The sequence below is a fragment of the Rhagoletis pomonella genome, unplaced genomic scaffold, assembly GCF_013731165.1.
Source record: "Rhagoletis pomonella isolate Grant_MI unplaced genomic scaffold, Rhpom_1.0 Rhpom_scaffold_00012, whole genome shotgun sequence".
In the NCBI taxonomy this organism is placed as follows: domain Eukaryota; kingdom Metazoa; phylum Arthropoda; class Insecta; order Diptera; family Tephritidae; genus Rhagoletis; species Rhagoletis pomonella.
In genome coordinates this window covers 9,250,981-9,278,947 of record NW_023458566.1, presented here as the reverse complement: position 1 = coordinate 9,278,947, position 27,967 = coordinate 9,250,981, and the positions used below count along the sequence as shown (strand labels likewise).

At 40.9% G+C, this 27,967-nt stretch overlaps 2 protein-coding genes across 2 annotated transcripts; one reads left to right on the top strand and one right to left on the bottom strand.

The window, feature by feature from the left end:
• The first annotated feature begins 1 nt into the window (after position 1).
• Positions 2 to 20,218, top strand: LOC118747817 (dynein heavy chain 12, axonemal). The gene is made up of 14 exons (XM_036481988.1): positions 2 to 2,075; positions 2,257 to 2,437; positions 3,803 to 6,469; positions 6,551 to 6,865; positions 6,932 to 7,174; positions 7,338 to 7,562; positions 9,889 to 10,053; positions 10,131 to 14,607; positions 14,669 to 14,830; positions 15,641 to 15,798; positions 15,852 to 16,597; positions 16,660 to 16,809; positions 16,882 to 17,020; positions 19,795 to 20,218. The coding sequence occupies exons 1-14, from the start codon at positions 16 to 18 to the stop codon at positions 19,987 to 19,989; spliced, it is 11,883 nt and encodes a 3,960-aa protein (XP_036337881.1). The 5' UTR covers positions 2 to 15; the 3' UTR covers positions 19,990 to 20,218.
• On the bottom strand, positions 19,781 to 24,637 carry LOC118747816 (DDB1- and CUL4-associated factor 8). The gene is made up of 9 exons (XM_036481987.1): positions 24,339 to 24,637; positions 24,088 to 24,272; positions 23,163 to 23,646; positions 23,020 to 23,106; positions 22,006 to 22,962; positions 21,792 to 21,934; positions 21,577 to 21,721; positions 20,696 to 20,788; positions 19,781 to 20,628 (listed from the first exon to the last, which is right to left on the bottom strand). Exons 2-9 carry the CDS (start codon positions 24,258 to 24,260, stop codon positions 20,371 to 20,373), a joined length of 2,340 nt encoding a protein of 779 aa, XP_036337880.1. The 5' UTR covers positions 24,261 to 24,272; positions 24,339 to 24,637; the 3' UTR covers positions 19,781 to 20,370.
• Positions 24,638 to 27,967: the final 3,330 nt, after the last annotated feature.

The window sequence follows — 27,967 nt, the reverse complement described above, 5'->3', positions numbered from 1 at the left end:
ATAGACTGCAGGGCAATGTTTACAAAAAAACTAGAACGAATGTATCATCCACCGTCCAATCTGAATAAATACGACAATGAAGGCTACATGAAGAATCCACTACTTAAATTTCGGCTAGCCGATGTTCAACGCGAGCGACATTCCCGGTTTTTGAAATACCGCGCCGCCGTCGAAAAAGTCAACCTATGCCGCCATCCACTGCCGCCGGAACCAGATGTCTATGATTTACGCGAAATTGATTACATCGATAATTTACGCCGGCAGGTGCGTAAAATTGAAGTGCCAAAAATGTTGCGGAAAACGGAAAAGAAGATACTCAGTTTTGCACCAAATCGTTTGAAAGGCAAGTACCCCGAACTGGTCGACAACTATATGAAGGATGTGCACGAAGAATTCGATCGCCTCATGAAGATTTACAGCATGAACTGCATACTAGTGCATCCGGAATTCGGCGATGAAGATCCCGCACAGTTTGTGTTGCCGCGAAAAGATTTCCATTTCAAATTACCCGGACGGACAGCAAATTATCCGAAATTTTTGGAGAATAAACGCAAGCTAAGCAAAAAGTTACTCATTGTATATCCACAGGTGCGCTTAATTCTGAATTCTTCCGAATTGGAGTTTCCAAAAACAATGGTTGTCTTAGATCCGGTTATGCTCGGTTCGAGTCATTTGCAGACCGTTGTGGGATTGGGTGGTCGAGAGGCGATGTTCTATAAAACTTTCATAAAATATGTGGATAAGAATTTGGAGGAAGTTGGAAATTTCATACGCTGGAGTTGGTATCCGAAAATGGTGTCGATAATACGTCGACAATTTCGCAGACGTACCGTACCGAATTGGCTAAGATGGCGAATGTTCAAATGCCTGGAAGCGCTAATGAATAGACAAATAAATGAGTTGAAAATAAATACACTAAATGAGTTTCTACGTGTGGGTAGCTTAGAGCGCAAAATTCCAATGTTAAAAATCAATACGGTCTACAATGAAGACGGTAACTCTATAGATTTAGATCCGAGTTTGGAGGCAATATACGACATGTACGATGGCCTGGTGGACGCTGTAGCACAGGTGGTGGCCGCAATAGAGCCACTAGAGCCGCAAATCGATTCAACTTTTCTCAATATGGCAGCTGATTTTCTACGAATTGGCATGAATGAAAACTGGCTTAACGAATTTAAGTTGAAATTAAGAAAGGCCCTACACCGAACATACAAACCGATCCAAGCGTACATTGATGGCTATCAATCCAAATATTACGGCCTCTATTCGCAAAAGGTGCGCGATGAGCTCGATGAGTTTTTGAGAGAATCGCACGAATTTGAAGAGTACTTCCAGCGCATCGAGACCTATTTTAAGTTCATAAATATGTTGCAAAGTGAACCGGAAAATGATTTTTTCGAAATGGTTGTAATATGCAACAAGGCGGCGATTATCTCGTTGCGTCACATTGCCGATAGTCTAATTGCGCGTATCACCGAGCAAATTGTCAAGGAGCATATCAAGGCTGAGGAGGAAATTTGTGCCGGTTTCGAAGATATCAAAGTGAAGGCATTAACTATACCCAGATCCACAGAGGAATTGCTCGAGAGTGCCGAGTATATGATAAGGGTGAAGAAGGAGTTGATATTCGAATTACTCGATCGCATACAATATTGTCTGCAAGTTGGCACAAATCTCATTGAACTAACCGAAATGGAGCCATATCATTTCAATCTTACCATACGCACCATCAATTGGTTGAAAGATATTAATGAAATTTGTGATTATAACGCTTCACAGCAGGAACATTATAAATTCCTGTTCGAGGAGCATTTGCAAGATGTTATAAGGAAATTAAATGAGGATATAGAGGCGATGATACCAAATCTAACGATCATTGACGACATGAGCGAACCGGAACAATTTCGTCATAATTATATACTTTTACAAAACTTTATTAGACAATTGAAGACTTTCGATGACTATGTCCAGTGGATTAATAAGGAAGAGAAGTTATTTAAAATGGCACAAACGCTATATCCTAAGCTGGAAGTTATGAAGGGATTCATAAAACCATTTGCAGAATTAATGAAGTGAGTGAGTGTAATTTGGGAGAGTTCTTAGCGATTTTTGTTATACAAATTTTTCTTAATGGTTCGGCAAATGAATTCAACTTCGCGAGACAAATAATTTGCGTAAAAATCTAAAATTTACATATTTCTAGATACAAAATAATAGTGTATTTTCATATACTTTCAAATATCTTTGTTAAAGATCTTGCATTGAATGGATGCGCTACCTAAATGTTTGGATGTATGGACCTTTCGAGTATCTGGAGCCGAAATTTGTCGAAGAAACCACAGATGACTTCTTAAAAGAGTTCCAGAAAAATCAAAAATACTATCGCGTGAAAATTCGACAAGATCAAATAGAAAATCCGATATGCATGTTCAGGGTAAGCTAGAAGATTATGCGTGACTTTTTTCTCTAACGCAAGATTAAGTTTAAAAGAATACATAGAAGAAGAAGATAGAAACACAGGTTGTCATATATTCAAAGTATAATCTCTCTCACAGTACAACTCTATACTAAATTTTTCAATTCTGCAGAGGAGAACTCAAAAGGCTTTTCAGACTTTCAGCGCTCAATTCGGCACATAAAACTTATAACTGGATAAGGCGCTGAAAGCTGGAAAAATCTCACATATTAATCTCCGACTATTTATAAACAGCTATATGCCCCACATATATGTATACATATTTATATTGATAGGGGTCTAAATACTATCCTTTTTAACAGTAGATAGAACCCAAATCCAGTTTTTCAGACTTTCAGCGCCCCAATCAGGTTTAACGGCCATGGAGTAAATTATATTCATTAAGATAGCAACTTGAATTACTCCTATTAATGATTGAAAATAAAAATACCATTCGAGAACACAATGAATTACTGCTTGGAAAAGCAATGTAAAAATGACCTCACTCTAAAGAACTTGGTCAAATGTCCACCGATATATGGTTAGTGTGTGTGCTAGGTCAGCGTAATTGCATGGCAAACCAACTTACGAGGAAGCGAACCTCTCTGTCTGACGTCAACTCTTCTCACCGCTATATACAAATAAGAGATGATCGACAGCACCCACTTGTAGGACAACCAGACAGATCTGCCCCGGTTTCGAAAAGAGAAAGTCCCACACACTCATTCGCTCTCTACTTTGGCTGGTGCTGGGCCACACAATCCATCGTAGTCCGATGTTTCGTGAAATCTAAGAAAATGCTATCACTGAGTTCGAATAGCCACGAACTTAGCGTATACTTTGAATACAAACGTTCGTAGCAATTCGGGGATGGGGATCCTAAGAAATAATCGTGTATCCCTTCAATTCAATCCAACGTGAGAAGATTACGAATCAAACACATTTCCAGATGCTATATTGCTCAGGACACACAGAAATCGTTTTGAGGTACACTCAGCCCCGACAAGAACAAAATGAGTTATCTTCCCACTGGGCAGGTACTTGCACTACCATCTGCCTTTCGAAGGCGGCGTAGAACTGTAGCTTCCTGAATTTGTATGACAATAACAAGGCGCACACCACATATTTGAGTATGGGCTCGGCCAAACACTTAGCAAGAAATATGGTCGACAAATGAATGTTTTTTTATACATAGTCAAGAAGAGAAGCTTTGCGCCACCTAGGTTTTAAGAAAAGCTTCATCTGTATACATACGTCTTTATACATATCCCCACCAAAATCTATGCACCAAATTTCTCAAGTAAACATATGTACGTCTATTCAAAATTATATCATTCTTCCTAGGGCCAAACAGAAGATCCTGACCCGGAGAAGCATCCTGTACCCATACGACTGTGCACTAAAATGATACAAACAATCAAGAATTTCACCACCGGCGTATTTATCGTGAACATTATGTGCAATCCCGCACTACGTAAACGACACTGGAAAGAGATGTCCGAGATCGCGGGGTTTGATATAACACCTGATGCAGGCACAACACTTAAAAAGATTATTGACATGAATCTGGACACTAAGCTCGATCTTTTTGAAATTATTAGCATTGGTGCAAACAAAGAACTACAGCTACAAAATAATTTACATGCAATGATCAAAGAATGGGACTCTCGAGTCTTTCCTACCGGCCCCTACAAGGACACAGGCGTGATGATACTTTCCAATTTGGATGATATACAGGCATTGTTAGATGATCACATACTCAAAACGCTTACAATGCGTGGCTCAGCCTTCATGAAGCCATGCGAAGAGGAAGTGTTGGCCTGGTATGAAAAGATAATGCGCGTAAATGCCACACTCGATCAGTGGGGCAAGGTGCAGTCGAATTTCCTATACTTGTTACCGATATTCAGCTCGAAAGATATTGTGGCGCAAATGCCGGAAGAAGGCCGTCTGTTTACGGTAGTTGAACAGACGTTTACCCGCAACATGGGTTTGGTGTTGCGTCAACCGCTGGTCATGGAGACCGCGCCCCAAGCCGGACTACTCGAATCGCTAATAAACGCAAATGAATTGCTCGACGACATAACAACCGGTGTTAGTAATTATTTAGAAAAGAAACGACTATTTTTCCCGCGATTTTTCTTCTTATCGAATGATGAAATGCTAGAAATATTATCCGAAACCAAAGATCCATTGCGTGTGCAACCGCACTTGAGTAAATGTTTCGAAGGCATCAATTTGCTCGAATTCGATGCGGAAAAGAATGTGCTGGCGATGATGAGTAGTGACAGCGAAAAGGTGAAATTCGTTGAACAAGTTTCGACCGCTGCCGCAGGTGGCAGTGTGGAAAAATGGTTGGTTGGCGTTGAAGCGGAAATGCTTAAAGCTGTGCGCAACGAAATGGATCGTTCATATGGGCATTATCCGACAGTGAAGCGTTACGATTGGGTACTACATTGGCCGCAAATGGTGGTGCTGTGTGTTTCGCAGGTGTACTGGGCATCCATGGTGCACATGAACTTGCGACGTTCGGCATTGAATCAGATCGCTATGAATGATTTCTTCAGTAGTCTAAACAAAGATTTGAATGACATTGTAGCGCTCATACGCTCAACGCATATAAATAATCTGAATCGCATAACTATTAAGTCGCTGATCGTAATTGATGTGCACGCAAAGGATGTCGTTGAAGAGCTGATACGCATGAAAATAAGCAGTGAATTCGACTTTCAATGGATGGCTCAGCTGCGTTATTACTGGGAGAATGGTGACAGCCTTGTGCGCATAATTAATGCAACGGTACCCTATGCTAATGAGTACTTGGGAAATTCAGACCGTTTGGTAATTACGCCACTCACTGATCGTTGCTACCGCACCCTAGTTGGCGCCTATCAACTACATTTAAATGGCGCACCAGAAGGACCCGCCGGCACTGGCAAAACGGAGACGACAAAAGATTTGGCCAAAGCGCTAGCCGTGCAGTGTAAGGTATTCAATTGTTCTGACGGCTTGGACTACAAAGCGATGGGCAAGTTTTTCAAAGGTTTAGCGTCCTGTGGCGCATGGGCTTGCTTCGATGAATTCAATCGCATTGAGTTGGAGGTGCTCTCTGTGGTCGCACAACAGATTCTACTTATCGTACAGGCTGTACGTGCAAAGGCTGTTAAATTCATTTTCGAAGGCACTGAACTTACACTCAATCCGGCTTGCTATGTATGCATTACCATGAACCCCGGCTATGCGGGACGTTCTGAGTTGCCCGATAATCTAAAAGTGCTCTTCCGCTCGGTGGCAATGATGGTGCCAGACTATGCAATGATTGGCGAGATATCGTTATACTCCTATGGTTTTGTGGATGCACGTAAATTGTCTGTGAAAATCGTGACGACATATCGCTTGTGCTCAGAACAGTTATCCATGCAGAATCACTATGATTATGGTATGCGCGCAGTGAAGACTGTACTCTCGGCGTGCGGAAATTTAAAAAAGAAATACCCGAATGATTGGGAGGACATATTGTTGCTGCGTTCACTGCTCGATGTTAATCTGCCCAAATTCATGTCCTTCGACATACCACTCTTCGAGGGTATCATATCGGACATATTTCCTGGTGTAGTTTTGCCTGAGACTGATTATAGCTTGATTGAGGAGGAATTCCAACGTATTTGCGGTGAAATGATACTTGAACCGACTGAAAGTTTTCTTACCAAAGTCATACAAACTTATGAAATGATAATTGTGCGTCATGGATTTATGTTGGTCGGTGAGCCACTAGCTGGGAAGAGTAAAACACTGCAAGTGCTAGCGAAAGTGCTGTCGGCGCTGAAAATAAAGGCGCCAAGCAAAAGCTCCTACTTTCAAGATGTGCAAATGGGCATAATGAATCCAAAATCTATAACCATGAATCAGTTATACGGCTCATTCGATCCCGTCTCATACGAGTGGAATGATGGAATTATAGCGAAAATATTTCGTGAGTTCGCTATGACTCCCACGCCGGACAGGAAATGGGTATTATACATACAGACGTTTGCGTGCATGCGGTCATTGATGTGATGAAATTTAAATTAAGTATTTCTTCTTTTGGTGCAGGTCATCTTTGATGGACCGGTTGACGCAGTTTGGATAGAAAATATGAACACCGTCTTGGATGACAATAAAAAATTGTGTCTCAATTCGGGCGAGGTTATAACGATGAGCAACGAGATGTCTATGATTTTCGAGGTAATGGATTTGGCGCAGGCATCGCCGGCGACGGTATCACGCTGTGGCATGATTTATATGGAGACAGCTTCGTTGGGTTGGCCTTCGTTTGCGAATTGTTGGCTAAAGAAATGCAACCCCGTCTGGGCTGATGATGAGACCAAGGAGTACATAATGGAGTTTTTCAAATGGCTATTGGAACCGGTACCTAAGCCAACATATTTTGTTGTTATTTTTGTATAGTTATTATTCAAATATTTATTTGTTTAGTGCCAAGCTTTTATACGCAAGCACTGTAAAGAACACATCAAACCAGGTGAATTTAATTGTTTGACCACAACATTTGACATCATTGAAATGCTGCTGGACGACGCGGTTTTGGAGAATCCCGATGAGTATCAAAGACACATGCCAATTTATGTACAAGCATCCATACTCTACTCGTTTGTTTGGGGTGTGGCCGGTGTATTAGATTCAGAAACTAGAGAAAAGTTTGATGCATTTCTCAAAGGTGTAAGTAGTACTAAATTAAACGAAAAGGGTAGGTTCATAAAAAGGGTGCGAAATAGTTAGCGAAAAAATGGTAGAGTTATATTTTTCGCTTTGTGGCGCATTTTATTTAAGACTCGCGAGAGCTTCATTAAAAATATATGTGACTTATTTTTATAAATTTAAGATGTGGCTAGGTGAAGACATACCTGCCAGTATTGGCAAATTGGAAATATCTGTACCCGTGGAAGGACTGCTTGTCGACTATGTGTACGTGTTCAAGCAACGTGGGGCATGGAAATCTTGGGCAGAACTAGCCAAACGCATGGACGTCGAAGAGAACTCAATGGGCGTGCAGGTGCCAACTATAGATACAGCCAGATATATACATATTCTCGAAATGCATATCAAGGTATGGTAACCAAATCGGCATATTTTATTAAAGTGCCATGTGTATTTATCTCTTTTTTTCTCTGATCCTTAAATTTCACTAAAGAAGTATAAATTGTAGGCAACAACCTCCTTGCTATATTCAAAAGATGAGGCATCGTGCACTCTCTTCTTTACATTTGGCACTACAACCGCTTGACGGTTTTTTACCCAGACCAAAAAACTTGCTCTATTTCCGCTCTTCTTACCAAAATGCATCTGTTCCTTTTGTTGTGCGCCTATACGACCTTTGCATTCGTTGTCCACCCACGGGTGTCATATGGAAAAGTGGCTCGTTCAGTTTGCCATTTCATCATCCTCGGTTCTCGTCTCCCACGCTAATAGGGTCACAGATCTTACGTAAAATGTTCTATCGAAACCTCTTAAAGCCTACTCGTCGTCATCATCAAGTATTCTGTGCTATGTATATATCAAGGACGTATATTCAATACCCTCTATCAGTAATTTTCACAAAAAGTATTTTCAGATATTAGAACCGACCTTTGCTTTCAGTTGCCCCACCAAGCTCAAAGTAGCGGTTAATGATACGAGTTTATGCTGGATATAGCTAATTTTATTGTGCTTACTCTTTTCAAGTCAATCTTAGGCTATTAATGAAATTAACCACTTTGGAGGATGTCATGTTCTAGATTATGGATGGAGATGATAAGTCGAGTTATACGCAGGGAATCACATAATATATGCTCCGAGGTTTCCTCCTCTAGCCCACAAAACCTGCAGTTCGTCTCCTCAGAGTCCCACTTTTGTGTAGGTGGTACCCGATGAGAGTACTTAAACTCTCTCTGCTGGGATTTAGCAGCCGCTTAGGGATTTCACGAGAGGGAGTTATTAATCTTTTGGACTGCCTTTTGCCCTTTCCCGTGCGCCATTGGGTTGGAACTTGCAAGTCGTCTCATTCCCTTACGAGCTCTGCTGTGTATCCTCCGAATGAACCAAAAAAGGCTGAGGGCTGATTAGGCTCCGCTTTTCGCCACAGTTTCAGTCCTTCCCTTGCGATTGTGGCCGTAATGGCCCGGAACCGCCTACAAGATAACTTTGTTGTTGCCACTACCTTTTTAATACCCTTGACACCATTTTGCAAGAGTCAAGTGCGCTTAACGCAGCCTGGATATCCGATAAGGTGTTTATTGTTGCCCCATTAGTCCTTCTTCAAAGAACAGTCTTTAATTGCGAAAATTTCCGCCTGAAATATGGTTAGGTATATGCCCATCGGGAAACTTTTTTGAAATCTGGGTCAAACACTACTGCCCCAGTGTTCCCATTCTCAAGTCCAGAACCACCAGTGTACCAAACTTGAGTTCGCTCACTGAACATTGCGATTATCGTTTAAAAGGTATCCCTTTTAGATATTATTATCTTCTAGGGCTTTATAAAGGTCAGCATCGGTGGCCTTGAGTCTGTGAGTTTTACTATGGGATTATGAATGATTTTTGGTTGGTGGTGGGTGTCCCAAGTGACCCCTTGAGTTCCCACTTTTCAAGCTTCTTAGGTTCGGCAGTCTCAGGGCGCTCCAGCAAGCCTCTTTCTCTATAAGTGTAGCTAGAGGCAGTATGCAAGTGAGTCACATTGTCTAAAACCTCGTTTCGTCTCGTTTCATGTCTTTCTGTCTAAGGTTTCTTTAACTTAAAAATACCTCTCGCTAAATTTTCTCTCGCCTCGCCATTGTTCCCTTGCCGCTTTGTTTGCTGAGTATTTCTTTCCTTTAGCGATATGGCACACTTCGTCATATCAGTTTTTTCGGCGCGGTTGGTAGTAGCGAACCAGCTGAATTACTGTGCGAAGATATTAAAAACTGGTATGCAACTGCCTATTTATATCCGGGCGATGAGGAGTTGTTTGCTTGCTTCCGGGGGTGAGAGTATAGAGCGATAATGCTCTGCTGTCTGTTGTGACTGCATCTCCTCGAAGTCGAGTTGTGAATCGCATGCGGACCTTGGCTTCAAACGGGTTGTGATGCGAGTCGATGTTGACTCCACGGATAGAACGCATGTAAAGTAACCTCGAAGCATACCTTGCATCTGGCCCAAAGTGATCAAATTGGTTCTTAGATCAGGGGACACCCAAGTGAATGCTGTTGGAGCTGTTGTTTTAACTCATCATCGCTGTCCTTCTCTGAGCCGTGCTTTGGCTTATGTTTAGGCTTACTTTTGCCTTAATACAACTTGTGACAATCCACGTTTGAGTCGCTTTATAATATTAAAATGCGATGAGATTTAATAGAGTTAATAATATGAAGCTCTTATTTTCGTAAGTTCAATAAACTTCTGTATTTGTGTCTAATTCCAAAGAACAACAAAAAGATGCTGCTTGTAGGACCAACCGGCACTGGCAAGAGCGCTTACATTCAGAACTATCTTATGAATAAAATAGATCGAAATTTGATCGAATCGGCTTTTATTACGTTTACCGTTATGATAACAGCAAATCAAACTCAAGAGTTACTCATCTCAAAGGTTTGTATCTGAATAAATAAAAGTATTTATAAGAGTTTATAAATACTTTTTTTTAAATGTCGTTTCCTCATTTCCAGCTGGTCAAGTGGAAACGCGGCATCTATGGCCCTCCGAAGGGTATGAAAACTCTACTTTTCGTTGACGATATGAATATGCCAGTGAAGGAGATATACGGCGCACAACCGCCACTAGAACTACTGCGACAATACTTTGACTATGGTTACGTCTACGATCTGAAGGACACATCTAAAATATTCATAAATGATCTAATGGTACTAACCGCCTGTGGCTTGCCGGGCGGCAGTCGGCAGGACGTTTACGCCCGCTTCCTCAACCATTTCAATGTGTTCTCGATCAATACATTCGGCGATGAAACTATGAATCGCATTTTCGTCAATGTGCTGATGAACGGTTTCAAGCGTTCGGGTCACGGCAATGATGTGCTCGTTGCCACAAACCAAATTGTTAGCGCTACACAGCAGATATATAAAAGTGTGCAGGCCGAATTGAGGGCAACGCCGACTAAATCGCATTATGTCTTCAATTTGCGCGATATCTCACGCGTTGTCTCCGCATGTGCGCTATTCAAGAAGGAATCGGCTAATGATAAGAAAATGTTTCCACGCCTGTGGTATCATGAAGCAATGCGCGTCTTTTACGATCGTCTCGTTGATGATGCTGATCGGCAGTGGATGTTCCAGAAGTTGAACGATTGTGTCAAAAACAATTTCAGAGAGAAGCTGGAGTCAGTATTCGAAAATTATTGTATCACTGTGGTCGGTGATTTGGTTTTCACACTTGAAGGTGCGCATCGTATATTTTTTGGCGCCTACATGGACGAGGACAACATACCCGATGAGCGGCGTTATGAGGAGCTGCCATCGTTGGAAGTATTCTTCAAATTTGCCACGACTAGCTTAGAAGATTACAATTCCACGCGCCGTTCCAAGATGGATATCACTTTATTTACCTTTGCGCTGGAGCACCTAAATCGTATCTGCCGCATTATCGCGATTAATGGTGCCAGTGCCTTGCTGATCGGCATGGGCGGCTCGGGCAGGCAATCACTTACCAAATTGGCTGCGAATATGGTGCAGACGTCATTCTTTCAGCCCGAGATTACCAAGAACTATGGGCCCAATGATTGGCATGATGACATAAAAAACATTATGAAAGAATCAGGTGGCATGAATAGGCATACCGTATTTCTTATGACCGAGAATCAGATAAAAATGGAACTTTTCCTGCAAGACATTGATTGCCTGCTAAATCAGGGCGAAGTGCCGAATGTGTATGCAATCGATGAGAAACAAGAGATTCTAGAGCTAGTGCGTTTGGCGGCGCAAGGTGGTAACCGCAATATTGACATTTCACCGCTGCAGGTGTTTTCATTCTTCGTCAATCGCTGCAAACAGAAACTGCATATTGTGCTTTGCCTGTCGCCAATCGGCGATTCGCTTCGGACGCGCGTACGTTTATATCCATCATTGGTGAACTGCTGCACCATTGACTGGTACCAGAGCTGGCCGGAAGAAGCTTTGACAATGATCGCAAAAATATCACTAGAAGATGTCAATGTACCATCTGCCGGCATAAAAGATGCCATCGTACAAACCTGTCAATACTTTCATATTAGTGCGGCCCGAGTTTGCCGCGAGTTCTGCGAACTTACCGGTCGCTACATATACCAGACAAACGCATCATTCCTCGAGTTGATCAAATCATTTCAAACTTTGATTGGACGCAAGCAGATGGAAATTATGCAGGCCAAAATGCGCTACATTGGCGGTTTGGATACGCTAGCCAATGCCGCAGAAGCAATTGCGTTGATGCAGAAGGAGTTGAATGCTTTGCAGCCGCAGCTGGTTGCTCTGGCTGAGAAGTCACGCCAGATGTTAATTGAAATCAATAAAGAGACGATTGCGGCCAGTGCCGCTGCTGAGCAGGTGAAGAAGGACGAATTGGTGGCCGCAGTGCAGGCCGAGGCAGCACAGGGTCTGAAAGATGAGTGCGAAAAAGACTTGGCGCAAGCTATACCCGTGCTAGAAGAAGCTATACAGGCGCTTAACACACTGAAACCGACCGACATTACCTTGGTGAAGTCAATGAAAAATCCACCACCCGTTATAAAGTTAGTTATGGCTGCGGTTTGTGTCATCAAAGGAGTGCCGCCAGAGAGAATACCCGATCCTAGTACGGGTAAAATGGTGAACGACTATTGGGGCCCAAGTAAGCGCATATTAGGTGAAATTAACTTTCTTCAACAGTTGAAAGACTTCGATAAGGACAACATAAAACCAGAGATTATGGCGCGCATACGCAAAGAATTCATACCCAATAAAGACTTTCAGCCGCGCATAGTTGCCAAGGCGTCCAGCGCTGCGGAGGGTTTATGCAAATGGATCATAGCGATGGATTTGTATGACAATGTGGCAAAAGTGGTTGCGCCTAAAAAAGCTAAATTAGCTGCTGCTGAGAAGGAGTACTCAGACACAATGAAATTTTTGACAGAGAAGCGTGAACTGGCAGCAGCATTGGAGGCAAAGGTCGCCAAACTCAACGAGGAATTGGACAAGGCAAATGCCGAAATGAAGCGTACACAGGATGAGGCAGACTTCTGTCAGAGTAAATTGGAGCGTGCGACAGCGCTGATTGATGGTTTAGGTGGCGAAAAGTCGCGCTGGACGCAAGCGGCTGAAAATCTACAAAGCATTTACGACAATTTACCCGGCGATATTCTCCTCTCGTGCGGCATCATCGCATATCTATCCGCTGTAAATCTCCACTTCAGATTCCAGTGCACTGCAGACTGGTTTCAACGTTGTGTCAAAGCTGGCATACCAACCTCAAAAGAATACAATATCACCACAACGCTTGGTTTGGAAATCACAATACAAAATTGGAATATTAACGGTCTGCCCAAAGATGTGTTCTCAACAGAGAATGCGATCATAGCCGACAATTCGAGTCGTTTTAGTTTGTTTATCGATCCGCAGGGTCAAGCCAATAATTGGATTAAGAATATGGAAAGAAAAAATCGCCTAAGCAGTGTTAAGTTCAATCAGGCTAATTATATGAAAGTTATCGCTGAATGTATGGAGTATGGTTCACCAGTGATTATTGAAAATGTGCTTGAGGAACTAGAGGTGCCGCTTGATCCGATTCTGCAGCGGAACACTTTTAGACAAGGCGGTCAAAATTTCATTAGTTTGGGCGATAATATTGTACCATTTAGTGACAATTTTCGCATGTACATGACGTGTAACTTACGAAATCCACATTTCCTACCCGAAACCTTCAACAAAGTAACGGTTATTAACTTTGCGCTTACGCAAAACGCACTCGAGGATCAACTTCTGAGCATCGTGGTTGCGAAAGAACGACCCGATCTACAAGAATTGCGGATGATGTTAATCAATGAAGCAGCGAAGAATAAAGCTGCCTTGCGGGATGCTGAGAATATGATCCTAAAGACTCTATCTTCCGCAGAGGGTGATATTCTTGAAAATGAAAGCGCAATACAGATTCTGAATGAATCGAAGGTACTATCATTGGAAATTGTCACCAAACAAGCCGCATCCCGTGAAACCGAAATGAAAATAGAAGCCTTCCGACTAAACTATAAACCTGTAGCAGTGCATTCATCCGTACTTTACTATTCTATAACCGATTTGCCAAATATCGATCCTATGTATCAGTTTTCGCTGAATTGGTATATAAATCTCTACGAGTATTCTATCGAGTCTGCTAATAAGTCCAGAGATCTGCCGCGGCGCATCAAGTTCCTAGTGGATGGAGTGACAAGAAATCTGTACAATAATGTTTGCCGCTCGATATTTGAGAAAGACAAGTTGCTCTTCTCTTTTATTCTCACTTGTCGCATTTTATTGGGAACTGGTCAGCTGAAGATGGTGCAGCTTTCGCATTTGCTAACTGATGCTAAGGAAGTCGAAAAACTGCCACCCAATCCCGACACCTCTTGGATTACGGATGTTATATGGTTGAACATAGCGCGTTTAGAAGAAATTCCTGAGTTGCGTGGGTTTTCGGCCAGTTTCGCGAAAGCACTACCCGATTGGAAGCGTATCTACGATCACATTGAGCCCGAAAATCAGACAATGCCGGCACCTTGGAGTGATAAGCTGTCGCGGTTCGAAAAGATACTTGTTTTGAAGGCATTGCGCCCTGATAAGGTATTCCTAGCCATACGTAATTTCATCGCTTCCGAAATGGGTGTACAATTTGTAACGCCACCCGAATTCGACATTGGCATGTCCTATAAGGAGTCGAACGCATTAGCACCACTTATATTCATACTCTCACCCGGCGCCGATCCGCTGGGTTCCCTGCTCGCATATGCTGAGAAATCCGGTTACATGGATACCTTTCAAAGCATATCACTGGGCCAAGGACAAGGTCCCATTGCGCAGGGTCTCATTAAGGATGCTCAAGAATTGGGCTATTGGGTTTGTTTGCAAAATTGTCACTTGGCCGCTTCATGGATGCCGACATTGGAGTATATCTGGGAAAATATGGACACCTTTAACACCTCACGTAGGTTATGAATCTCGGTGTTTTTTTTTTTGTATACGACTATCTTAACCGTCTACCACAGCCGGCTTCCGTTTATGGCTTACCAGCTATCCAACCCCGAAATTTCCGGTGGCTTTGTTACAAAATGGCGTGAAGATGACAAATGAACCGCCCACTGGTCTAAAAGAAAACATCATACGTTCATATAACTCAGAGCCAATCAACGATCCAACCTTCTACTTAGGTGAGTTTTAATGAATATAAATTTCGGAGTTTATAAAGTCTAACGATTATAAAGTTCATTAGAAAAGTTATTGTAAAGGAGGGAAGTGACGTTTCGTGTCTAGGGAACCTTGGAGATCCGTAAAGCACATATTTGGCAAGTGGTAGGTTCGCTTGGTAGGACTATACTTTGAAATAAGGAGATCACTCGTAATCACTGTACCGGGTTAAAAATTTTGGGAATCATTTTTTCCCAAGGCTAATAGCTCTTACCAACAATATTTACTTACATTAGCGTATCTGGGATATCGCAGGTTCTGTTTGTTTAATTGAATTTTGTGCAGAAATGGAACATTATAGAGGTTGATAAATACTAAAAATGTAATTCCCTATTCGAGAGTTAGAACACAACTATAGTATTCTGGTGGGGAGCGTGGGTTTTAAGAGCTTTCAGATGTAAACCAAACTGCTATTTGGTCTTTCTGGGCGTTCTCAAGCCATTCTTTGACGATGGCGCTATCAAGTTCACAGATAATGTGCTACCGAAATTATCCCTTCACAAGCCCTACAAGACAGAGAATTCCAAGTATGGTGTACCGAAGATGAACCACCGGAGAACTGTAATCAAAAATGTCTTCGTAGAAGGACAAATGAAGCCAGAATATTATGTCGGATTGTCAGGTAGCATTAAATGCCTTAGGCTTATTTAGAACGACAAGAAGTCCACATTAAAGGGACGCTGCTGTGGGTTCCAGCGCATGCAGGGTTTAACCGTTTTTTTTTTTTTGGGTATTTTACATGCTTCCCATATATATATTTTTTTCATTTACAGGTTGCGCCAAGCAAGATCGCGCCTTTACGCGTTTACTCTTTGGTATTTGCTTTTTCCATGCAGTAGTGCAGGAGCGTCGTAAGTATGGACCATTAGGTTGGAATATCGCCTATGGCTTCAATGAGTCCGATCTTCAAATTTCCGTTATGCAATTGAGCGTACGTAATCAATTAGTTGCTTTCCATTTGCTTAAACGATCATTTCCTTGCAGATGTTGCTTAATCAATATGACCATGTACCCTATGATGCCTTGTCCTACTTGACAGCCGAATGCAATTACGGTGGTCGCGTCACAGACTATTGGGATCGTCGCGCTATTGTCACCATATTAGCTGATTATTTAAATGCAGATGCGGTGAACGATAATCGCTATCGCTTCGCTACAGACGATCGCTTCATATTGCCACGCAAGACGGAACACCGTGAAATTTTACGTTATGTAGATGAAAATTATCCCTCATTAGCAGCACCAGAAGTTTACGGCCTGCATGGCAATTCAGGCATTACGCGAGATCTTCAAACTACTAAAACACTACTTGACTCGATGATTGCGATTGTTGGTAGCGAGATGGCATCAACTGGCGCTGGCGCACAGAGTCTAGACGAAACGCTGCTACAAACTATTGCTCAAATTGTCAAAGCAATGCCGGCCGACATGGATATTGATGATGCTAAAATCAAGTATCCAGTTAATTATGACGAGTCTATGAATACGGTTTTGGTACAGGAAATGGAACGTTTCCTGAAATTGCAAAAAGAAATACGCGCCTCGTGTCGTGATCTCGATATGGCTATAAAAGGAATTGTTGTGATGACGCCCGAATTGGAGAATGTGCTCAATGCTATTAAACTAAATCGCATACCGGCCAAGTGGTTGACCAAATCATATCCTAGTCTAAAAACGTTGGCTTCTTATATTCAAGATTTATATAAGCGCCTCGACTGGTTGCATCATTGGTTAGTTAGTTGGTGCACCATTTTTAGGCATCGCTTAAACTAAGTAACCTCCTTTTCAATAGGCATGTGCACGGTAAGCCGCCGACGTTTTGGCTGTCTGGCTTTTTCTTCACTCAAGCTTTTCTTACTGGTGCTATGCAGAATTTCGCACGCAAATACAAAATTCCAATTGATACGCTAACATTTGATTTTGATGTGCTATATGAGGATAGGTAAACATAATGAATGCATCAATCCATGATGTAAACATACAAATGTATGTATGTATGTATATTTTTTGCCAGCATGAAATCGCCACCAGCGGATGGTGTCTTCGTAAATGGACTGTTCCTTGAAGGCGCTAGATGGAATTTGAAGGAAAACATCATAGATGAGCAACTACCAAAAATACTTATTTACACAGTGCCTGCCATTTATTTTAAGGTAAGTTTACATGCACATATACACTTACATATCGAGCTCTAACCGCCAAAATAACGTAAGCGACATTGTTTTTCAAAATTTTCTTTTTTAAGCTCTCACATTAAAGATAGCAAGTCAATCAGTCCCTCTTCGTTTTTATTCAAAAATCCTGAATAGTTTAATCGATTTGCACATTAGAAATACAACTCCTCACGATTGCCTAGCAGGAGCTCATTTTGCCTGCATCAAGAGTACGTCGGTCGAAAACGACCTTCATACGATCCTGTAGTCGATAATAGTAAGCCTTCGACATCGAGAGGGCATTAAATAAAGTACTTCCCGGCTGACAATCAACAGATCCTTAGGTTTTGGTCGAAACCGATTTGGTTAAACTTACAAACCGTGGAATGTGGTAATTGTTGTTGTTGTTATAGCGGCTACTTAGCCCTGCCTAGGTCAGCTTGTCCCTCAATCGTTGTCGTCAAGCTCCACTAAAGGCAGACCCAGAAAGTGTTCCACTCCAACTGGGTTGGTCCATAGGGAAAGGGACGTTAGTTGAGTTGGGTTTTAGCGATAATACGAAGAGGTGTTGCGAGTCATTAGGTGACTCTCCGCATGCCGGACACACACTGCGAAAATATGCATTTATCCGGCTTTGGTAGGAGGTTAGCTTGCTGCTGTATCCAGAGCGAAGTTGGGCTATGGTAGTGCGAGTCTCGCGAGGTAGATGAAGTTCTGTCGCGCCCACGTCAGGTGTCGGGAGTAGGTGTAAGTCGAGACAGTCTCCCTGTGACGCCGTCCGTATGACCTGTCGGCATGGGCGTAGCCAGGTAGGGGCAGGGGGTGCTCGAGACCGCCCCCCCCCCCCTAACTTTCCAATTTTCCTTATATATTTAAAAAAAAAGACCCCGGAAAAGCCAGTTTAAAGGGGCGGGCCCCCCCCCCCCCCCTAAATTTCATTCTGGCTACGCCGATGCCTGTCGGTACGCTGTCGGGTCCAAAGGTTCGTTTTATAAATGTAGTAGTGCTTTCTTTCAGTGGCATTCTCGCACTCCTTTGTGGATTGTAATCGAAAAAGCCTGCTAGAGCAAAGTACTTGGGCTTAATTCTAGATAGGAAGGTGTCGTGGAAGTCTAACATTGATAAAAAAAATAGAAAAAAAGGCATTTTTGGCTCTATACCACAGCTGGGGTCAATACACTGTAGAAGACTACGCCGTTCAAAAATCTGGCGGGAATAAAACGGGCCGCCTTAATCGGAAATCAGTGGGTCACTTTGGACCTCCCACCTCTGGCTGTTAACATAGCGCCATTCGTTATCGTACGGTGTAAAGTTTTTGCAGAAAGGGGCGCAGTCAGAATTAGAGGCACACGGTGCTTATCTTACTCAGGATCTGGACATTATAATATTCATGAAAGTCTATCTCTGATAAAACAGATCACTGCGTGGCTAGACCGGCAGCAATTAGTTCTCTTTTCACTCAGATTCCCTACATGGATGAGTGAACGGTAGGCAGCGTCGGCAAGGGAGGTAAACATCTACCCTGTTACTGCCGTCCCTAAATTGGCGCGGCAAACGCCAAACAACTGTCAAAAATCCTCATGCCCGTATAATTTGCTTGGAGCATCCCACAACAACGCTGCGGTAGCGCAGAGCAAATGGAATTTTCGTTTTTGATAGGGCGTTACATTTTGAAGTTGGACAAAGAAGACGGAAAGAAAGAGAAAGGATAAAAAAGTGAAAGAAGAAAGTAGAATAAATACGAGAGTAAATGAGAAAACGTCGTTGACAACGGAAAACGCAACGCTTAGCGCTCTAATTTAGGGACGGCAGTTAGCCAAGCAACTCCTCACCGCTCTTTCGTTGTCGTCTAAGAGTAAGAACATAGTGGAGCGGCGAGCAAAGAGCATCGAGCAAAGCGTCGATTTCAAGCGCATGTGTTTCAATGGGAAGCGCATAGTGAAGAGCAAAGCGTATATACACGTTTGTAATTGAAGCTTTGCTCGATGCTAGCTCTTCGCTTTGCTCGCCGCTCCACTATGTTTTGACCCTAAGTATATCCTAGTCAGGCTTGGATGGGTGTCAGTCCACAGTGTTATTGCATGAAATTGCGTGGTGGATAAGCTGGCCAGGACATTCACCCACAAGTTAGTGTAACAGAGGAAAGAATGGGTATATCTTTGACTACATGTGGACTACTCTGGACAAATAGGCTTTGGGTCAGCGCGGCTACTGCAAAATATCTCGGGTATTACCTGTTCCCTCATCAGTCCAACTCTGGCTACACTACCCATACTACTTTTGAGCAGAATTCCTTTAAGGGACAGTTTGACTAAGCTAAGCGATATTTGTTATCCAATTCCTAATCATTTCTGAACACTTTTGGTGGAGGAGAAGTATAGCAGAAAAATACCAATATTTCGGGCTGAGGGTGTCGTCTCCTTCCTTTCACGAAGCCGTTCTCATTTATAGTGACAGAACACTGCCCTTTTTAATTCATGAGGTGATACTAATTATAACACACCGGCTCCGCATTGTCGCCGTTCTTAGTGGCATCACGAAGGACCAATGCTTATAGTCTAGTGGGCCCCTCTTTGGGGCAACTGCCTTAACCTGCACTAACTTTTCATCGACATAACAAATACATTACGTACTACACACATTGCAAATATGCCAATTATTTAGCGAGAATTAGTCTATTGAAATCTATTATATTCTAAAGTAGTTTGTATGTACATACTTATATGCGAATACAAATTTGTTAAACAATTTCTGTGTTTCTTTCCTCTTTTTAGCCGCTGGAGATTATCAAACTTGTCGAAGGTACACGCTACAAATGCCCTCTATACAAAACATCTGAACGCAAAGGTGTTCTTTCAACTACCGGACATTCCACCAACTATGTTATTCCGATACTACTAAAAACGAGACTCAAAGCCTCTCATTGGGTTAAACGTAGCGCTGCTTTACTATGTCAAAAAACCGATTAGTTTAATTTAGTTCATCCCTCATGCGTATATGCATATTTTTTATTATTTTTGTATTCAATGGTTTCAATATTTAATTCAAACATTACATGAAATATATACATATGTATTTTTTGATAATCAATACATAACTTTTGGCACGATGTTTCAAATAAGATATAATCGATCATTAGTGACCTCGTGGACGCTTTGTGGCATCGTACACAAAAATATATGTATTCAGAAAAAAAAAACAAAAAAAAATAAGGGTGGACAACAATTTAAACAAACAATAAAAAATATTATAATATTAAACGTAAGCATCGTTGATATTTCTTCCAACATATTTATTTCATAAACAATTCGGCCACTTTTTAAAAATGTTGGCGGCGGAATAAATCAATTTCATTGCGTGTGGCATTGTATACCCTCAATTCGTGGACAATCTAAACCATCACTGTCTAAACCATCACTGCTGCTACTGTCAGTCTGTTCGCCCACATCTTCACCCGTTAAATACGTAACACGTCGCGGAGGACGGCGAAGAAATTGGCGTATAAAGTAATGGAATTCTCGACCATCGAAACCTCGACCTTCGCCGAAAAGTGAGCGTCTTAGATTGCGTTTAACGCACGCCTCGAGTTTCGATAAATCCGGAGGATACTAGTGGAGTAATATGAAAATCATTATTCGTTTTTTATTACAAAATGTAATATAAAGCGGAGCATACCATTTCACTACTTGGTGTCCAAATTTTTATGGTGGAATCGAGGCCAGATGTAGCCAGCACAGGAATCGTCGGATGTGGTTCCAAACAATTTACCTAAAAAAATTTGTATTTGTAATTCCCTCCGTAAAAAAATAAAAAAAAAAAAATGTAAAGCGTTTAAAACCTGTTGACATTTTAAATATAAAACTGTTCGACATTTTTCGAATGGGTGTTACTCAAGGTACATTGAACAGGTAGTATCAGTAGAGCAGCTGATTTGATTTATTTTCAAATTATTTGGTCTCGAAATGTCAAATATTTTTAATTTTTTCTCACAAAAATTCTGAATTGTTAAAATCCATTTGCATGTGAAACCTTTTTCCATACAAAACAAGCGATTGAATAGCAGCTTTTGGAACGTTCGCCCAACTCAGCAGCACAACAGCTGATTACTGGCCCTTGTAAAGGATGGATCAATGCTTCGAGAAGCAAACAAATTTACTAGGAAAGAAAGTTGCAACAATTTTTATTTTTTCCAATTTCATTTTTTATAATTTTTTGTATTTCACATGGCACGCTTTGATTTAGAAGAAAAAACTCAGAACAGTTTTTGACACTTTCGATACCAGAAGCAACAACAAAATACACGCAAATGTTGTTTTTGCTCTACTGATACTATCTGTTTAATGTGCCTTGGTGTTACTTGCACTGAGGGCCGTTTTCTCAAGTAACTTGTAACTTGAAAGCTCACTTAATCCAATATAAAGTGAACTTTAAACTTAAAGGTTACCTCACAAAACGGCTCTAAGTTTGAATGATTGGTATTAACATTTAGGAAGAGTGATAGTGTAGGAGTAAATGCTTTTTTTTATATAATGCACATAAATTCGTTTAATACTTACCACACCCATAGTATCACCCGGCATAAAATTAACAATTGCTTCAGTATTTTTATCCCAGAAAAATATGTTACCACAATCACTACCGCTGATCACATACTCTGAATTGGGCCCAAAAAAGTTGACACCCTTAATAGTTTTGTGATTGCTATTCGGAATGGATAATTGAATGTAAATCTCATATATTTATGTGTATAAAAATTATGCCCCCCACTTACTAATGTCCACGGTAGCGATGCGTATATTCACCCGTCTTGTACTCGTTATTATTAAATAAGTATATATGGTCATCACTATAAGAAGCAAGAACTTCACTTCCTGTACTGTTATAGACAGCGCAAGTAACTTGGGGTATAGACGCCTAAAAAGCAATTGTAATAAAGTAAATGATTAAAAATTTAAAATATCTAAATGCGAAATCCTCTTACTTACTTTAACTAAATGATCGGGGCACATTTGATGTACTGGTTTATTCATATTACGTTTATCATAGACTCGCACAAAATTATCACAACCACACACACATATCTCAGGCGCATATGGATGATGGGCAATACTAAAGAGGCGTATTTTTTTCATCTTTATGCTATCCACCTTGCATAGAATTGCCGCACTCTCATCACTGCGCAAATCTTTACGACGTATACGTGCATCCTCTCCGGCACTGATGATTTCAAAGGGATTATTGGGACTTATAACGAGTTTATGTACAGAGCCCATATGACGATATAGAAAAGAAGTTTGCGGCTTTCCCCCAGACGGAGGTACAATAGAACGTAGTACTTGGCCATCACGTCCGGCTGACACAATATCCAAAACACCTAGACTATTTATGAATTTCGTTTGAAAAATATTCTCAGTATGTCCAGATTTGAAAACCAATTTTGGTTTTTTATGTGGCCAATTCCAGACGACAATGCGCATGTCGTCCGATCCGGAGCAGAGCAAGTCGCCAGAGCGATTAAAATTCAAACAATTTACACAGCCATTATGCTTGAGTAAGCGATGAGAAATCTTCATACGTTCAACTACATGCCGTGCAGCATAAAAGCGTGCATTGAAACCAGGTGACATACCACTGGCTAATGATCGGCGGCCGTCACCGCTCAGTCCGTGCTCCCTTCGCATTAGCTCATATGTCGAGCACCAGGTGTATTGTGGTTTAGGTTTGTTCATTACGTCAGCTAATGCATTCGCGTGCTCGGAATTATCGCTCGAGTTATGTTCCTCCTCATCTTCAGTCTCATCGTCGTCATCGTCGTCATCGTCGACATCGTCGACATCATCGTCCTCCTCGTCATCGTCATCGTCATCATCGTCATCAGTGAAATTTGGAGTACTGGTGTCAAACGGTCCACTGGTGACAATGGGCGAAGATGCAGCAGGCGACTAAAACAAAATCAACAACACAATTATTTGAATTTTTAATATTATTAATAAGCTTACACTCTCCCTTTCGCTTGGCATCGAGGCATCAAGATTATTTTCGGCTATGTCTCCTTCCGCCGGAGCTGGTGTTACCGAAAGCAATGGCTAACGGGTGAATGAATTTTAATAGATTCATTTGTATTAGATAAAAAAACACTTACCATTTGCTCTTCCTCAGTTCCGTCTGCAACGGACGAATTTCTTCCAGGCGGCTCTTCTTCGCACTCATCATCTTGTGTGCTTTGTCGGTAATTGCGCGTACTTCGACGAGTGTGACGGGGAAAAATGGGTGTCTCAGCAGTATTACTGTTTAAAGCGGTCGCCGCTGGGGATTCATCTTCCATGGCGGTAGCGATTACTTCTTCTTCTGTGTCTGTGGTATATTTTGTTAATTCCATTTTCATGCTATCTGCACTTCTAATCTCCGATTCCTCATTAACAGTAGAACTTGGCGTAGTGTTGCTATTCGCATTGAGTGGAGATGAAGTAGCTTTGTCAATGCAACTGGTTACTTCCATTATGGTCATTTCATCAGTGTCTGGATTTGTATCGACTTTTTTTGAGGTTGATCGATCCTCCATGTTTACACAAACGCCGCTATCGCAGCTACTCTTATCGTTTTTTAATGGAGTTGAACGAGAATCACTGTAAATTGCAGAATAAATATATTCGATTTTTGCGTATGTTCTAGGCACATATGTACATACTTATTTATGATTTTTCTTCGTACTAAAGGTTATAATCCCTAAGCGCAGCCGAAGGCCGCCTACGTAGAAAGAAGTTCCTACCCTCTTCCTTTTTACTCCTAATCCTCATCACCCCTAATCCTCTTTACCCCTAAAATGCGAGGTATTTAAATTAAAGTTTGCTCAAAAAAATAGATAGCCTCGGATCCACTGTAATTTTCTTCGCCGATCTAAGGTAAAAATTATCTTGGCGCGTGTGAATAGCCAGTGCCCATAAATTAATCATACATAGATTCTTCATATTGGCAAATACATAACCCCTTTTTAATTTTTACTATTATTTTTGAGAGCATATTTTACTAGCAATCCTATTAGCTTACGAGTCCTAAAACCTACTAACCTTTCACTATGATTATCATCCGCATTTTCTGTTATAGCAGCTGTTAGCAGCACCTCCACCGTTTCCATTGCTATTTCTTTGCCATCATCCTCATCGCCTGAGCAGTGTTCAGCTGATGTTCCCATATTAGTTGACGTTCCTTCGCCACCAGACGATTGTTCCTTGCTGTCCATGTTTGAGGTAAACTAAAAAGTCGTTCGTAATTGTAATTTTAAAAGCTATTCCCTGCACTTATTTTTTTATTCACTTACTATACAGATATTCTGCTACCGTTGGCACTGCTGTGCGTACGGACGGGTACGTTATTTGTTTTGCTTTTCAGTCCAATTTCTATTCAATTAATGCTTGCGTAGTATTTATTTTATATGTAAATTTCACGAACTGGAGTTACAAATTTGTAGCTTGAGCTTGCCCAATCCTCCGGACTCGCAGATACTTCAGTTAATACGCCAAAAACACAAAATTTTACAAAGAAAAACAGATTTAAGTTTCTTGACGAAATCTGTCGCAACTTTTCTTGAAGTACAATGCTGACCAACATATTGGCCGGCGTCAGAATTTAATTTTGCCGGCTACCGGCTACCGACGACATAAAATTTAATTTATTTACTAATACGGTGTTCGCATGTGACAATTTTACAGGCAACTTTTGGTTGATAGCAACAATCGCCTGGTGTGAGCAGCCTTTCAACTAATCGCTTCCAATGAAGTTGAGGTGCCGCAAACTTTTGATTAAACTAATCGCCTCTAAAATTGCCTGGAAAATCGCCTCATGTGAATGCCGTATAACTAAAACAATAAATTTAAGTAAATTTAAATTTAAAACGGCCTCAAGCTCATAAAAATTGTTGAATATAATTGTTATAATGCCATAAAATAACAAAAAATAAGTAAATTTAAACTATCAAATATGTTTGAAATTTTCAGGAACCACTTTCAGTGACTGATAGTATTTGCAGTTAGGGTCAATCTCTAGAAACCTTTCAAAAGACAATAAGAGTACTCATCTAAACGCGCAAGTTTCATATTTGGGCAGTTGGGCAACTTTGCGCAGTGTGTTTCATGAGGGCAATTTTATATTTTGTCCAATTTCTGACATTTAATTATTTGACAACAAAAAATTTGAACAATTGAAACTCAAATGTAATGCTGGATTTCCACTAGGCATTGAAATGACCAAAAATATATGCCATTTAAAATCATGCCATGTGGAAATGGACTTATAGGCCCGTAGTCATAGTCAAAATAAAGTCGACTTTAAAGTTAGTTGCAGCTTTTTGACATAATTTTCAATGGGATATCTGTCAAAAAAGCTGCAACTAACTTTAAAGTCGACTTTATTTTGACTATGACTACGGGCCATTGACTATTGTTTTAATGTAATGACACGATTATTTTTTAATGCCCGACTTCGTAATTTGTCATTTTTGCCATTTAATGCCTAGTGGAAACTTAGCATAAGTAAATATTTAAGTCCTGCGAAAAAGTGTTGAGCCCAAATCAAAATGAAAGTAAATAAAATAGTTGATTGAGGTTCGCACAGCAACAAAGTTGCCGCGCATAGTTGCCCTTTTTGTGCAAATGCCTTTCCTTTCCATACAAATTTTGACATTTCATTTTCAAGGGTTGCAAATTGCACAGTTTGGTCAGTTTGCAAGAGTTTTGCGCTTTTAAATGAGCACCCTTAATAAATTTTTAAACTTTTACTGCGTTGTGCAACACTTATACAGGTGTACCCAAATAAACTAAGAAAGCTCAATTCTACCATTAATAATGCCAGAGACTGTATTAGGTTTTTATTAATTTTAAAACAAATATATAAAATATATTTATAATAAACAACTAAATCTTTTAACAATAAACAAAAATAATGAAAAACTGGTTGATAGAAAATGTTCTAAGTCCACATTCAAAGAACAAAATCTGCAACAGCTTTATTTTGAAATTGGCCTGTTATTACTGGTACTTAAACAAGACGAACTAAAAGCTTAAACAGACGGCAGCGTTGATCCGGATTAACTCGGACTTAGTTGATCCGGATCAACACTGCCGTCCGTTTATGCTTTTAGAAGAAAACTGCTTTTACGGATAGGAAAATATTAACAAAAAGAAAAAGTTAAACGGTTTTTTGTCACTCCTGAAAAATTTAAAAAGTAGACTTAGCACATTTGCACACTACGACGATCTGCTTGCGATAAAGTTATCGGTTTAGATGAATACCACCAATATTAATTTAAATATTAGCATGGCATTTAAATTTGATATGTAGAAAATTGCCTTTGACATATGTATTTTAACACATTATAATTGAAATTTCGAATTACGTTTGGTCGAAGGCGGAAATTTAAAAGTAGCACACGGATTTTTAAGGAGTTCACAATTCTCGCTATGGCTTAGTTTATGGCGAGAAAAATTTTAAACATCATTAAGCGGAACCTGCAACAACATGAATATGTAAATTAAGTAGCAGTGAATGTAAAACTTGATTTTCGGGACGCGGGGGATTGTGAAATAACCGTCAGCTTCAAAGCAATGATGGTCAATTTTTTTTTTTAAGCTTAGAGAAGCGACCATTTTTTTATTTACTGATTTATTTCATTTGAGAATTTTCCGGATTAAAAAAGTTCGTCATTTTTTATGGAATGCATTTAACGAATTCAAACTTCACCGCCAGAATGAATAAAGCTTTTGTTGTTGTAACAGCATACAAATACCCAAATGGTTTTTGTGGAATGATGCCGATTACGTAGACCCTACTGTCGTGAGAACGAAGAACAAGGTGATCCCACCGAGTGGTGTCTTTCCCCATTAGTATTTAACTTCTACTTAAACCTCGAATATTCCTCAACCACTGAAAGGAGTTTGACTGATTCCATTAACAAAATCGACAGCTTACCACCAAACGGCACACCAATGCCGGCAATTAATAACCCAAACATTTTTAGGGGTTGCCTTTGATAGCTGGCAAAGAAACTATGTTGGCAACAAAGAAGTTCAGCTTTAAACTATCCTTCGCTAGTTTGGCCACCACTGACTAGTAGAGCGCAGTGGACAAAGCCATAGCGTGGTCAGACCACCGAATTATAGACTCAGCAGGATATCTTTTGATGGCGGCTGAATACTACGAACATAGCGAATGCTTCCTATTCGGGTATAAGCAAGGCATTTCTGCCCGGTTGCTACCATAGAGAAGATCCGAACAGTAACTAAAATGGAACTAAGGCTGAGATTGTGTAGAAGGATTAACTCTTACTTTTCTATACTCGACGTCGACATATGTACATACATATCACATACTCCGCATGATACCAACCACCCCTTCCCCAGGCCTCTGAAAGCCGCTCCCTCTGGTTCGGCTCCGTCGAAATAACAGGGTTCCGGGGTCTACCGATAGCTGATGTGGCCAGTTTTACACTTTCTAGAGTAGTTTATGTTCTAAGTCTTCGACACAGATACACTATAAAGTTTGGTTAACGGCTAAAGTTTGTACAGTTGGTAAAGTTTTAACTAACTGACAGTCAAATTTTAAATAGGCATCAATATTCGAAAGTAAACCGTTGACATTTCAACAAAACTCCGCTCCAACTGAACTCAACTCAAACCTGTCTAGAAAACCAAAGTTCCAAACAAAATTTTCCACTGACGACTGACCATCATGTAGTCTAGATCGGACCTTAAGCCATTAGACTATGAACTGCGGTTTATTCTGATGACTGTGACTTGCACTACTTGACCCAACGAATGAGGTGGGCACTACATCCGATACAGGATCGACTGCAATGTAGGTTGAGTTAAGTTAAGCTGGCTGATCATAAGAGTTCACAGGTAGACGAAGATAACGAATCAGTGCATTCACGCAATGTTGGAGAACATTCCCGGA